The sequence below is a fragment of the Psammomys obesus genome, unplaced genomic scaffold (genome assembly GCF_907164565.1).
Source record: "Psammomys obesus unplaced genomic scaffold, mPsaObe1.curated_primary_1811, whole genome shotgun sequence".
Classification (NCBI taxonomy): domain Eukaryota; kingdom Metazoa; phylum Chordata; class Mammalia; order Rodentia; family Muridae; genus Psammomys; species Psammomys obesus.
The window spans coordinates 54,266,538-54,279,899 of NW_026585895.1; the positions used below are offsets into that span (position 1 = coordinate 54,266,538).

General features: G+C 54.3%; 1 protein-coding gene across 1 annotated transcript in view; it reads left to right on the top strand.

Annotated features, from left to right (window-relative positions):
* Positions 1-12,313, top strand: part of Notch1 (notch receptor 1) — a 45,042-nt gene extending 32,729 nt beyond the window's left edge. The window contains exons 21-34 of the mRNA XM_055600401.1: positions 17-201; positions 618-750; positions 991-1,248; positions 1,328-1,440; positions 2,253-2,824; positions 3,016-3,417; positions 4,484-4,632; positions 5,721-5,937; positions 6,128-6,215; positions 6,306-6,471; positions 7,520-7,815; positions 9,041-9,188; positions 9,285-9,382; positions 10,587-12,313. Coding sequence (XP_055456376.1) covers positions 17-201; positions 618-750; positions 991-1,248; positions 1,328-1,440; positions 2,253-2,824; positions 3,016-3,417; positions 4,484-4,632; positions 5,721-5,937; positions 6,128-6,215; positions 6,306-6,471; positions 7,520-7,815; positions 9,041-9,188; positions 9,285-9,382; positions 10,587-12,032 — 4,271 coding nt within the window. The 3' untranslated portion in view covers positions 12,033-12,313. The remainder of the gene's footprint in view (positions 1-16; positions 202-617; positions 751-990; positions 1,249-1,327; positions 1,441-2,252; positions 2,825-3,015; positions 3,418-4,483; positions 4,633-5,720; positions 5,938-6,127; positions 6,216-6,305; positions 6,472-7,519; positions 7,816-9,040; positions 9,189-9,284; positions 9,383-10,586) is intronic.
* The last annotated feature ends 1,049 nt before the right edge of the window (positions 12,314-13,362 follow it).

Here is a 13,362-nt window from a genome sequence, read left to right on the forward strand (position 1 = left end):
TTTCTTGTCTCCACAGGCATCGACGTCACTCTCCTGTGCCAGCATGGAGGGCTCTGTGTGGATGAGGAAGACAAACATTACTGCCACTGCCAGGCAGGGTACACGGGCAGCTACTGCGAGGACGAGGTGGACGAGTGCTCACCTAACCCTTGCCAGAATGGAGCCACCTGCACTGACTACCTCGGTGGCTTTTCCTGCAAGGTGTGGGTCGTCCTGGGGTGGCCAGGAGGGTATTGGCATGAGTGTTGCTGCAGGAGGGCTTTTGACTGGGAGCAGGTGTATCAGGGCAGACTGACGCCACTGTCTTGTAAGAGCAAGGTGTTGTCATATACCTGTATGGGATCCAGGTGCATTACAGATGTGCTGGAGGAGGAGGAATATGCCCTTTCCTAGATGGTTTCATGTTACCTAAGACCTGCTCCAAAGCCTCACTTCTATGGGACCAGGTGTTGTGTCCCCCCCTTGGACAGTGACTTTAACTTACTAAGGTCCTGCCTGGGGTCTGCTGGGTGGAGCCCTCCATTCAGGGCTGACAATGTAGTATGTGTGGCCCTGTGTAGCAAGGGAAACATGATACCATGACCCCAGCTAAGCTGTGGCCTGTGCCGTTTCTACAGTGTGTGGCTGGCTATCACGGGTCTAACTGCTCTGAGGAGATCAACGAGTGCCTGTCCCAGCCCTGCCAGAATGGGGGTACCTGCATTGACCTGACCAACACCTACAAGTGTTCCTGCCCCAGGGGCACACAGGGTAAGGGTGGAGGCCTGGGTGGCATGGGCAGGATCCAGCCAGAGCTCACTCTACCTTGCCTTGTGGGACCAAGGTGATGCAGATCTGGCCGAGGAACAGGAGTCTTAGTAGGAAGATGGGCTCCACTTGCACTGTGCCACCTTCTCTGGGTGCCAGTTTCTAAGTGATTGCTGGACTGGGCTATACAGGACAGAGTACAGCCGGTACCGTCTCCTGATAGTTTTCATGGTTGCTCTGCAGGCGTGCACTGTGAGATCAATGTTGATGACTGCCATCCCCCACTTGACCCTGCCTCGAGAAGCCCCAAGTGCTTCAACAATGGCACCTGTGTGGACCAGGTGGGTGGCTATAGCTGCACCTGCCCACCAGGCTTCGTCGGGGAGCGGTGCGAGGGCGATGTCAATGAGTGTCTCTCCAACCCTTGTGACCCACGAGGTACCCAGAACTGCGTGCAGCGTGTTAATGACTTCCACTGCGAGTGCCGGGCTGGCCACACTGGTGCGTACCTTAGGCTGGTGGGCCAAATGGGTGGATGGGTGTGTCAGCAGGGCTGGCTCCTTACTGTCCCCTCACACAGGACGCCGCTGCGAGTCAGTCATCAATGGCTGCAGGGGCAAACCATGCAAGAATGGGGGTGTCTGTGCCGTGGCCTCCAACACCGCCCGTGGATTCATCTGCAGGTGCCCTGCGGTAGGTACTCCTGGCCCTGTGCAGTTGCAAAGGTGTCAGGTCTGAGGGCATCTGGACCCACTGACTTCTCTCTTGGGTGGATCAGTCCCACACACACTCTCACCCTGAATAGGTCAGCCTGAAGGCCTCTAGCAGAGGCTAGGGACCAAGTCCCATACTTCCTCATGTACACTCCCCCACCTCATTCATAAAACCTAAGTGGGTATGATACATACATGTCTGTAGTCCCAGTACTCTTGGAGGCTGAGGCTGAAAGATCGCCCTGTTTTGAGCTACCTTAAGTTACAGAACAAGACCCTGTTTAAAAAGTTTATTTGCTGCTGTGCTGTACTGGAAACCTAGATCCTCACACATGCTGGGCAAATGTTCTGCCGCTGAGTCCCAGCCCATCATCCTTAAATAGATGTTCATTTTAGAATGAACAGTTTTAGGTTGCATGAGAATTTAGCAGGAAGGCCAGGTCCCCAACTTGCCTGCCATTTCCTATGGTTACCACCTTGCACAGAAGGTATTGAGGGTCACTCTGAGCTGGCACTAATGTGCACTATTTGCTCTTGGGTACTGACACTCAGGGATTCATACACATATAAGGTACCAGTGTCAGCCTAGGGTTTCGTGGCTCTAAAAACTCCTAGAGTTCTACCCAGTCAGCTAGTTCTCCAATTTGAGGCTCTTGGGGAGCTTCCCATGGTGAGGATGTTTTAAGGGCCATGGACACCTTTCACAGGTCACGGGGTGTAGCCAGGCTGGGGTGTGTGGTGTCCCTGAACCCACGCACCCTGATCCCATGCACCATCCTTTCTCCACCACAGGGCTTTGAGGGTGCCACGTGTGAGAATGACGCCCGCACTTGTGGCAGTTTGCGCTGCCTCAACGGTGGCACGTGCATCTCAGGCCCGCGAAGTCCCACCTGCCTGTGTCTGGGCTCCTTCACCGGCCCCGAGTGTCAGTTCCCAGCCAGCAGCCCCTGTGTGGGTAGCAATCCCTGCTACAATCAGGGCACCTGTGAGCCCACATCTGAGAGCCCTTTCTACCGCTGTCTGTGCCCTGCCAAATTCAATGGGCTGCTGTGCCACATCCTGGACTACAGCTTCACCGGTGGCGCCGGGCGCGACATCCCCCCACCACAGATTGAGGAGGCCTGCGAGCTGCCCGAGTGCCAGAAGGATGCAGGCAACAAGGTCTGCAACCTGCAGTGTAACAATCACGCGTGTGGCTGGGACGGCGGGGACTGCTCCCTCAACTTCAACGACCCCTGGAAGAACTGCACACAGTCCCTGCAGTGCTGGAAGTACTTCAGTGACGGCCACTGCGACAGCCAGTGCAACTCCGCTGGCTGCCTCTTTGATGGCTTTGACTGCCAGCTCACTGAGGGACAGTGCAAGTAAGTAAGGCTGGGTTGCTTCAGAGCCCCAGGGCTCAGCAGGCAGCTAGGGGAGGACCAGACTAAGTACCAGGAACGTGAAGCCAGTGTCCATTGGGTACACTGAGTACATTTCCCAGGTCTGGCCCAGGCAGGGTGGGTGTGAGGCCCACAGGCTGGGATGGGACTGAGTGTGTCCTCTCCCGCCTTAGCCCCCTGTACGACCAGTACTGCAAGGACCACTTCAGTGACGGCCATTGCGACCAGGGCTGCAACAGTGCCGAGTGCGAGTGGGATGGACTGGACTGTGCAGAACATGTACCTGAGCGGCTGGCGGCAGGCACGCTGGTGTTGGTGGTGCTACTCCCTCCTGAGCAGCTCCGGAACAACTCCTTTCACTTCCTGCGGGAGCTCAGCCACGTGCTGCACACCAATGTGGTCTTCAAGCGTGATGCGCAAGGCCAGCAGATGATCTTCCCTTATTACGGCCGTGAGGAAGAGCTGCGCAAACACCCGATTAAGCGCTCTGCAGTGGGCTGGGCCACCTCTTCACTGCTTCCAGGCACGGGTGGTGGGCGCCAGCGCAGGGAGCTGGACCCCATGGACATCCGTGGGTGAGTGAGCTCCCGATCCTGCTGCTGTGGCTGTGGATGTGTCCCTGTGTCATCTAATCAGCTCAGCCCTGGAGGTGACCTCTGGGGAGGTGATACTTTATGGCCTAAAAGGAGTTGGAATTCTGAGGCCAGCCCTCTCCTCGTACCTGGAAGGCTTCACTGTTTGCCCAGCATATGGTTTTGCGGCCCCACTTTGTACCAGGTGTTGGGGACCAAACTAATGAAAACCTTCAGAGTGTCCCCTGGGGCTAAGTCATCCTAGACCAATCCTGCCACCACTGTTTCTACAGTCTCTCCTCCATACTTCGGAGGACAGTTGGGGGATGCTGAAGGGCTCTGTTGTTGAGCCTGGAAGGGTGGCAGTGAGGAGGCACAAATAAGGGCATCTCATGGATGCTGCACAGAGCCACCTGGTGTCAGGCAGAGAAGCACCAGCCAGGCCAAGGAATGTTGACCCCCATCCCACAGCCTGCATTTGGAGATTCCAGGAGCCTGCCATCTATTTCTCTTTGAGCTGCTGGGCATCTGCCTGGTGGTCCCTTCATGTCTCCTGACCCATGGTTCCTAGTCTTGGCTTAGCATGGGACTGCAGTAAAGGTCAGAAATGCATTGTCACCTGGACACTGTGTTAGAATTCTACGTCTGGGAGGCCAGTGCCTGAGAGTGGGTGACTTGGCTGGCATAAGAGTCTTGGCTGTCCAACATCTGAACCTGCTGTTGCCTCAGACCGCTCCCTGGGGAGTTCTGAGAAATAAACTACATCTGCATCCCTGAGGGTCCATGGGGCACCAGGCACTGCTCTCAAAGTGGCCCTGGATGCCTAAAGACAGTCTCTATTCTCCGACATGAAGAAAACGGGTGCTGTGGCAGCTAAGGGGCAAGGCTGGACAGCATGCTGCACGGTAGAGTGAGCCCCTGCTAAAAACTGCGGCTGCAGGGAGATAGTGCCATTGCAGAGCTGTTGTCAGATATGCTGTCCAGGTCAGGGTGGTAGGAGAGGGAGTCTGGGCTGGTGTGCAGGCCGCATGCTCGGGATGTGATCTCGTTGTGGTGTGTGTGTTCTCAGCTCCATTGTCTACCTGGAGATCGACAACCGGCAATGTGTGCAGTCATCCTCGCAGTGCTTCCAGAGCGCCACCGACGTGGCTGCCTTCCTGGGCGCGCTTGCCTCGCTTGGCAGCCTCAATATTCCCTACAAGATCGAGGCAGTAAAGAGTGAGTAATCGTGGTTGGAAAGGTGATTCTGTGGTTACCAACACTGGCTGCTGTTGTAGAGGACCTGGGTTCAAATCCCTGCACCCACATATCTTAAAACTATAACTCCAATTCCAGGGCATCCGACACTTTCTGACCTCTGCGGGCACCAGACATGCACAGGGTTCACAGACATGCATGCAGGCAAAGCACCTATATACATTTAAAAAAATTAAGTGAGAGCCCCACCTCTCAAGTCCCACTTGGGGGGTCAATGCACCCCCACCGGCCCACAGCATCGACACGCCCGACGTGGGGTGCTTGCTGTCACCCCTGCCCGCATGTGAGACGGTGGGGCCTCCACTGCCCGCAGAGCCTCGGCTGCCTTCGTGCTGCGTTCTTTGTGGGCTGCGGGGGGCTGCTGTCCTGCCTGGGTGGAGAAAGAGTCTGTCTGGGAGGGCCACAGGCAGCCTGTCCCTCACTCCTTGTGCCAGCTGTCATCCAGAGCTCAGGAAGTGCTCTCCTGAATTTTTTTGATGGCCTTCCCTCCCTGTAGAGGGTGGCAGCCATAAGTAAAGGCTGTCCCCTTGAATGTACACATATGCCAGAAATTGTGGGGGGAGCTTTTTTGTCTCCCCGTTCTTTCTTTATTCCTGATTTTTCTTTGTTGGGTATTATTTCAAAATCATTACCAGTTTGTTTTTTTTGTGGGTTTTTTTCTTTTTCTTTTTTTTTTTTTTTTTTTTTTTAAGAAAGAGAGAAGAATTGATCGGTGTCATGTGAAGTGTTGAAGTTTGTATCTTGAAAATCCCTCTAAATCCTTTGTCTTAACAGCTCAATGCGAGCGCAGCGATTTGAAGTTTGCTAATCCTCCTTCTCGAAAAGGGAGAAGTGAGCACTGTCTCCAGACAGATCGGCTGGTGCAGGAGAGAATTTAGCAATAGTTTGCAATTCTGATTAATCACGTAGAAAATGACCTTATTTTGGGGGGTGGGATGGAGGAGAGTGGGCGAGGAGGCACTGGCCGTGGAGTCAGTCCGCCGCCCCCCACCGGCCGGCAGCATCGCCACGCCTGACGTGGGGTGCTTGCCTGCCGCCCCTGCCCGCAGGTGAGACGGTGGAGCCTCCACTGCCCTCACAGCTGCACCTCATGTACGTGGCAGCGGCTGCCTTCGTGCTGCTGTTCTTTGTGGGCTGTGGGGTGCTGCTGTCCCGCAAACGCCGGCGGCAGCATGGCCAGCTCTGGTTCCCTGAGGGTTTCAAAGTGTCAGAGGCCAGCAAGAAGAAGCGGAGAGAACCCCTCGGCGAAGACTCTGTCGGCCTCAAGTGAGTGGACAGTGCTCCCACTGTGTGTGGGGCGGGGGTTTGAGTGGCAGGGTGGGTGAGGGTTCTTAGTTCCTGCAGGCCCATGGACCCTTCATCCTTGTTCTCACCCTGAGCCCATCTGCATGTAGAGAAAGCCCATATGAGGGCATTTCCTGGAGCACCTGCTCAGTCTCCCTACCCCCTCACCCAGGCCCCTGAAGAATGCCTCAGATGGTGCCCTGATGGACGACAATCAGAACGAGTGGGGGGACGAAGACCTGGAGACCAAAAAGTTCCGGGTGAGTCCTGCAGCCTCCCAGGCTTCCCTAGGTGACACCTCCCACTTGGGCTCCAAGTGATGAGGCTCTGCTTATTCTGTCCAAATTCAGTTTGAGGAGCCAGTGGTTCTTCCTGACCTGGATGATCAGACTGACCACCGGCAGTGGACCCAGCAGCACCTGGACGCCGCTGACCTGCGCATGTCTGCCATGGCCCCAACACCACCTCAGGGTGAGGTGGATGCTGACTGCATGGATGTCAATGTCCGAGGACCAGGTGAGGCCACTGGAGACACACTTACACATCCCCTAGCATAGACTTAGAGGGTTGGCTCTGAATGGCCCTGCCAAAGCAGCACCCTCCCTGAGCTGATCACCAGACTCCTGCAGGCCCCAAAGTACACTTTTTCATGAAATGCTGCTTTGCAATAGTCAAAGTGTCATTTTTTTTCCCTTTGTTTTTTGAGACAGGGTCTTACTGTATAGGGCGGGCTAGCCCCAAATATGATTTTTCTGACTCAGCTTCCAGTATGATGGGATTACAGGTGTGGCCTCCAGGCCTGGCTAAAGAATTTCAAAATTATATACATATATATGTATATGTGAGTGTACAAAAGACATTTTATGTGCATGGTTCTGCCTACAAATATGTCTGTGTATCATTTGCATGCCTAGTGTCTGTGGAAGCTAGAAGAAGCCATTGGATCACCTGGAACTGCAGTTACAGATGGTTGTGAGCAGTCATACAAGTGCTGGGAATTGAACCCAGGTCCTCTGGAAGAGCAGTTAGTGCTCTTAACCACTGATCTATCTCTCCAGCTCTTATATTTTTAAACATTTAATCATTTGAGTGCAAGGGGCACACATGTACCATAGCACATACATGGAGGTCGGAGGACAACTTGCACGAGTTGATTTCCTCCTCTACCCTGTGGATCCCAGGGATCAGGTCGTCAGGCTTGCCAGCAAAGGTCTTCACCTACTGAGCCATCTCATTTGCCCAGTGTTGCCCAAAGTACATTTTTTTCTTGTCTTTTTCCTGAGTAGGTCTTTGATGAAAGGTATCTTGGGCAGGTCAGAAAGTAAAACTGGAGGGGTCTCAATCCCCGTGGATTGGCAGCTAGATGAGGGCTCTGTCCTGCAGGAACTCGGAGTGCCTTCAGCAGCCCCTGGTAGCCACTGTGTGCTGAGGCATGTCTGTCTACACCACTGTCCCTTGACCTGAAGGCTGTGGCAGGGCTGCCGTGGTCATGGCTGGGTACTGACCCTCCCTGAGACTGACACTAGCCCTCCTACGCCCACTCCTGTCTCTGTCCTCCCTGCAGATGGTTTCACACCACTCATGATCGCCTCCTGCAGTGGAGGGGGCCTTGAGACAGGCAACAGTGAAGAAGAAGAAGATGCCCCTGCTGTCATCTCTGACTTCATCTACCAGGGTGCCAGTTTGCACAACCAGACAGACCGCACAGGGGAGACCGCCTTGCACCTGGCTGCCCGATACTCTCGTTCAGATGCTGCCAAGCGCTTGCTGGAGGCCAGTGCAGATGCCAACATCCAAGACAACATGGGGCGCACCCCATTACATGCAGCAGTGTCCGCAGATGCTCAGGGTGTCTTCCAGGTAGGCAGCATTGCATTCTTGAGGCCAGTGACCTCTTCTGGAGCAGTGGTCTGGCCACCATGGGCCCTGCCAGCCCTAATTCCAAGTGTGACTGGCCAGGGAGAGCTGGACCTCCACATTGGAACTGCACTTTGAAAGAAGTCCAGGTTACAAAGGGCATCAAGCCCCACCTGTGTTCTCTGGGCAAGCTGGCTGAAGGTGGTCCTGAGGAACCTACAGGGTCAGGCAGGGCCTCCCTACCCTCTGGAAGACCCTTCAGGCCCAAGGCTATGATCTGACTTGGGGCCTCCATCCCAGTGCTGCAGCCTTTGCAGTCTAGTCCCACCCCATTCAGCTGTGGCCGCAGGCAAAGTCCAGGGCGGCAGAAAGAGAGCTTTAGAGGCTGCTGGTCCTGGCCTGCAAACCGATCTCCTGGCTTTGCCTAGAAGCTTGGAGCCAGCCAGGGTGGAGTTGGGGGCTTAGCTGCATGGGTCTCCAGGGAACATCCCTAGTAGTTGTTCCTGCATGCTGCCAAGAGTGACCCCTGCCGCCAGCCCCGTCCTCTGGACGGTCCTAAACCAGGCTCTAACAGGGCACAGACCAGGCGTCAAAAAGTTTGCCATTTCATCACTTCTTAACTTGAGCAACACATCCTCAATCTGCAGAAGAAATTAAGACAGGGCAGTAAACACCTGTTATCCCAGCACGCTAGAATCTGAGAGGACTGTGAGCACGAGGCTAGCCTAATCTTTATAGAAAAATCCTATTCCAAAACAGCAAAGAGAAGTTGAGATCAGACACAGGATAAGATGAGCCCAGAGCAGGTCCTGCCTGGTGTATAGCTCTCAACATGGCGTGCTTTGCTTGCATAGACAGATGTGTGTATACTCTGCGGGAATCCAGGCAGTGCTATGAGTCCTTACCCAGGCCACCATCCTACTCCCCCACCTGACTCAAGCAGGGAAGCTTAGCAGATCCAAGTACAGCTATGAGCCATAAGCAGGATTCCCATCCTGGTTACCCTCCCCTCAGTCCCATACACCAGACCCAACCTGGAGGTAGTTCTGGCAGCCATGACTGTCACCAGGGGCTGCTAGCCCCTCCTGCAAATTGAGTGTAGCTCCATAGTGTCTTCCTCAGCGGCTCACCTGAGTCATGAGACAGCTAAGCCCAGGCCAGGCATTGGTTCGTGGAGATGGGGGCTTGTCTTTGGACCATTCTACCTGAGTTCATCCCTGCCTTCCAGATCCTGCTCCGGAATAGAGCCACAGATCTGGATGCCCGCATGCATGATGGCACAACCCCACTGATCCTGGCTGCACGACTGGCTGTGGAGGGCATGCTAGAGGACCTCATCAACTCGCATGCTGACGTCAATGCTGTGGATGACCTAGGTAGGCCCATGCTACAGCCTAGCTACTGAGGACATCAGCCAGTACATGGTCTGCTTCACCCTAATCTACTCTCTTTTCTCCTTGCTTCCTTCCCAGGCAAGTCAGCCCTGCATTGGGCAGCCGCAGTGAACAATGTGGATGCTGCAGTTGTGCTCCTAAAGAATGGAGCCAACAAAGACATGCAAAACAACAAGGTGAGCAGAGGGGCTGCCTTAACCGCAGGACCATGATAGGGTTCTCGTGCAACCAAATGTAGAGCACTAGGAGTGTTAGAGTGTCTGGGACATAGCTGATTTTTCGGATGCGTCCCAAGTATGGGGCTGGGACAAGCGCAGATGAAGTAACCCACACTCTTGCTGGAGATGGGGTGAGACAGCAGCAGCTGTCCTGTGTCAACTGTTACTTGGATCTTGCCTTCTGTTCCCCTGGTGGGGTATGGTGACCCTAGGGGCTCAGGATTGGCCGAAGAATTGGGTGGGTGGCTTTGACTCTCAAGCCTGCAAGGCCCCTGGGCTGGCCCACCATTACCTTCCTACCTTTGGGATAAGGAAACTCTGTTGGGCTGGGCTTCATCTCTTCACCTTGCCTCGAAGCGTCTCTGTTTGTCCAGGGCTAGTTACTTCTTCTTTAGTTGCTCAGGAGTGCAGGGTTTGTGCCTCCCTTACCAGCTCTACTGCTGATTGGGAAACAGGTACCAGGCTCCGGGCGGGGTTTGCTGTTGGACCCAGGTTCTCCATAGTCCAGGCTGGGCCACTGGATATAAAGAGAATCCGAGCCTGGTAGTCAGCTCCGTAGGCTCCTGGGCCCTTCGTACTCCCCACGGTGAGGTGTGGTTATGTCCACTAGGCAGAGCAGATCAGGAAGGAGTTTAGATAGCCACTGGTGACCCTTTGGACAGGAAGTGGCTGCCCCACATTCATTGATTTGCCTTAAAAGTTCCTGAGTCCCCAATTTGCAGTATTTTGTACCTGCATTTTGGGGAGGAGGGTAAAGGGCACACAGTTTATTTTAGCAGTCTGACCCCACACAAGGGAAGACCTATGGGTTTAGTGCAGAGGGCCCCACAAACCCACACACCTCTGGAAGTGTGAGGTGATACAGCTAGGTTCTCTAAAAATAGGACTCAGGTCCAACTGGGGTGGTGGCACATGCCTATAATCCTAGCAGCAAGAAACTTGAGGCCGGATGATACTGAGGTCCAGGCTATCTTGGGCAACATAAGGAGGCCCCACTATAAATCCTCCTGGTAGTCTAGTATGTTTGGGTCTAGAGAGGCAAAAAAAGGAAGAGGAACCATTGCTTCCCTAGCTCCTCCTCCCAGGTTATCCATCATGAATGACTCAGCAGGTTCTATACCAGGCCCAGCTCCTTCATATGCCTCCTGTCCATGTCCTACAGGAGGAGACTCCCTTGTTCCTGGCCGCCCGTGAGGGCAGCTACGAGACTGCCAAAGTGTTGCTGGACCACTTTGCCAACCGGGACATCACGGATCACATGGACCGACTGCCACGGGACATTGCACAGGAGCGCATGCACCACGACATCGTGAGGCTCTTGGATGAGTACAACCTGGTGCGCAGCCCACAGCTGCATGGCACTGCCCTGGGTGGCACGCCCACCCTATCTCCCACCCTCTGCTCGCCCAATGGCTACCTAGGCAACCTCAAGTCTGCCACACAGGGCAAGAAGGCCCGCAAGCCCAGCACCAAAGGGCTAGCCTGTAGCAGCAAGGAAGCTAAAGACCTCAAAGCACGGAGGAAGAAGTCCCAGGATGGCAAGGGCTGCCTATTGGACAGCTCGAGCATGCTGTCGCCTGTGGACTCCCTTGAGTCACCCCACGGCTACTTGTCAGATGTGGCCTCACCGCCCCTCCAGCCCTCCCCATTCCAGCAGTCTCCATCTATGCCTCTCAGCCACCTACCTGGTATGCCTGACACCCACCTGGGCATCAGCCACTTGAATGTGGCGGCCAAGCCTGAGATGGCAGCACTGGCTGGGGGCAGCCGGCTGGCCTTTGAGCCACCTCCGCCACGCCTCTCGCACCTGCCTGTGGCCTCCAGTGCCAGCACAGTGCTGAATACCAATGGCACAGGGGCTATGAATTTCACCGTGGGTGCGCCTGCAAGCTTGAATGGCCAGCGTGAGTGGCTTTCTCGGCTGCAGAACGGCATGGTGCCTGGCCAGTACAACCCACTACGGCCAGGTGTGACATCGGGCACGATGAGCACACAGGCAGCTGGCCTCCAGCATGGCATGATGGGCCCACTACACAGCAGCCTCTCCACCAACACTTTGTCCCCAATTATCTACCAGGGCCTGCCCACCACTCGGCTGGCTACACAGCCCCACCTGGTGCAGACCCAGCAGGTGCAGCCACAGAACTTACAAATCCAGCCTCAGAACCTGCAGCCGCCATCACAGCCACACCTTGGTGTGAGCTCAGCTGCCAATGGGCATCTGAGCCGGAGCTTCCTGGGTGGGGAGCCCAGCCAGGCAGATGTGCAGCCACTGGGCCCCAGCAGTCTACCTGTGCACACCATCTTGCCCCAAGAAAGCCAGGCCCTGCCCACATCACTGCCATCCACGATGGTCCCACCTATGACCACTGCCCAGTTCCTGACCCCTCCTTCCCAGCACAGCTACTCATCCTCACCTGTGGACAACACCCCGAGCCACCAGCTGCAGGTGCCAGAGCACCCTTTTCTCACCCCATCCCCTGAGTCCCCTGACCAGTGGTCCAGCTCCTCCCCGCATTCCAACATCTCTGATTGGTCTGAGGGCATCTCCAGCCCGCCCACCAGCATGCCGTCCCAGATCACCCACATTCCAGAGGCATTTAAGTAAACAGTGATGTGGGATGCAGGACCCGAGCTTCCGTTCCCAAGCCCTGTTGGGAGTCGTTTCCAGAGCTCCAGGATGCCGGGCGACCAAAGGAGCCTTTAAAAAATGTTTTTATACAAAATAAGAGGACAAAAATTTCCTTTTTTTTTTTTTTTTTTAGTATTTATTTATGTACTTTTATTTTCCACAGAAACACTGCCTTTTTATTTATATGTATTGTTTTCTATGGCACTAGGGAAAAACATATCTGTTCCAAGAAAATAAACTAGTTCTCAGAGCCTTGATTTTCCTGGTCAGGGTGAAGTTCCCTGTGTGTTTGTAAAATATGAACAAGGATTCATGATTTGTAAATGCTGTTATTTATTGATTGCTTCTTTCCAAAATCGAAGACACAGACACACACACAAAACGACAGGAAAAGAGAAGCTGGAAACTGCCATGGCCAGAAGCCCCCTGTACTCAGATGCATGCCACCCCGACCACTGCCCCCTCATTCTGGTGTCACCTGGGATGTGTAGATGTGTTTAGAAACTGGCCAAGACCTTGAACCTTGGGCACATGGATTAGTTTTGTATCTAGAACAGGAAACAAGTAAAATGATGTGGTTTATACAGTTTCTAAAACCACCAGTGTGGGTTTAGAGAAGTGTCTTTGGCATGTGCAGTGTGTACTGTCCAGAACCTGTCATGAACCTTCGAGCTTCGGTGTTCCACAGTAGTGTTTATGGGCTTTGGGAGTACTTATCCCCTCCCCTGCCCCACTACTGTCCCCTTCCAGACATCTTGAGCCAGGGAGCCATGCAGGGTATGATACTTCCTGGAGAAAGATACTGCCTGGACTGTTCCTGTGGGGCCCCAGCATCACTCCTTGAACAGCATCATCCGAATTCAATAGAGGATGGACTGTCCCTACCTGGGCCTGGCGCTTATGTGCATTGTGAACTCACCAGAATAGCCTACGTTGAGACCTCAAGAAAATAGCTGTGTGGCCTCTGATCCCCCAACTGCCTAGGGTGGGGACAAGCCTTGAATGTGCTGGAATGTGGGTGGAGCTTGCTTCTGGGCCACTCCTCCTAGTTCAGGGTGGTGCTCAGCAGATTCTTGCAGTATCAAGTGTAAGCTTGTGGCAGAGTAAGTATCTGTAAATACATGTTTAAAGGTGGATTTTGTTTAAAAAATCTAAAGGAACAAGTCTGTCCTGTGTTAAGCTGATGAGGAACGTCAGAACAAGTGGCTCAGCTCAGTGTGACCCAGGCCTCATGACCTGCAGCTGCCAAACCAGTAGCTTCTAAAAGCACAACCCAGGATGGCCCTCTGCTGTCCACCAAGCCCTC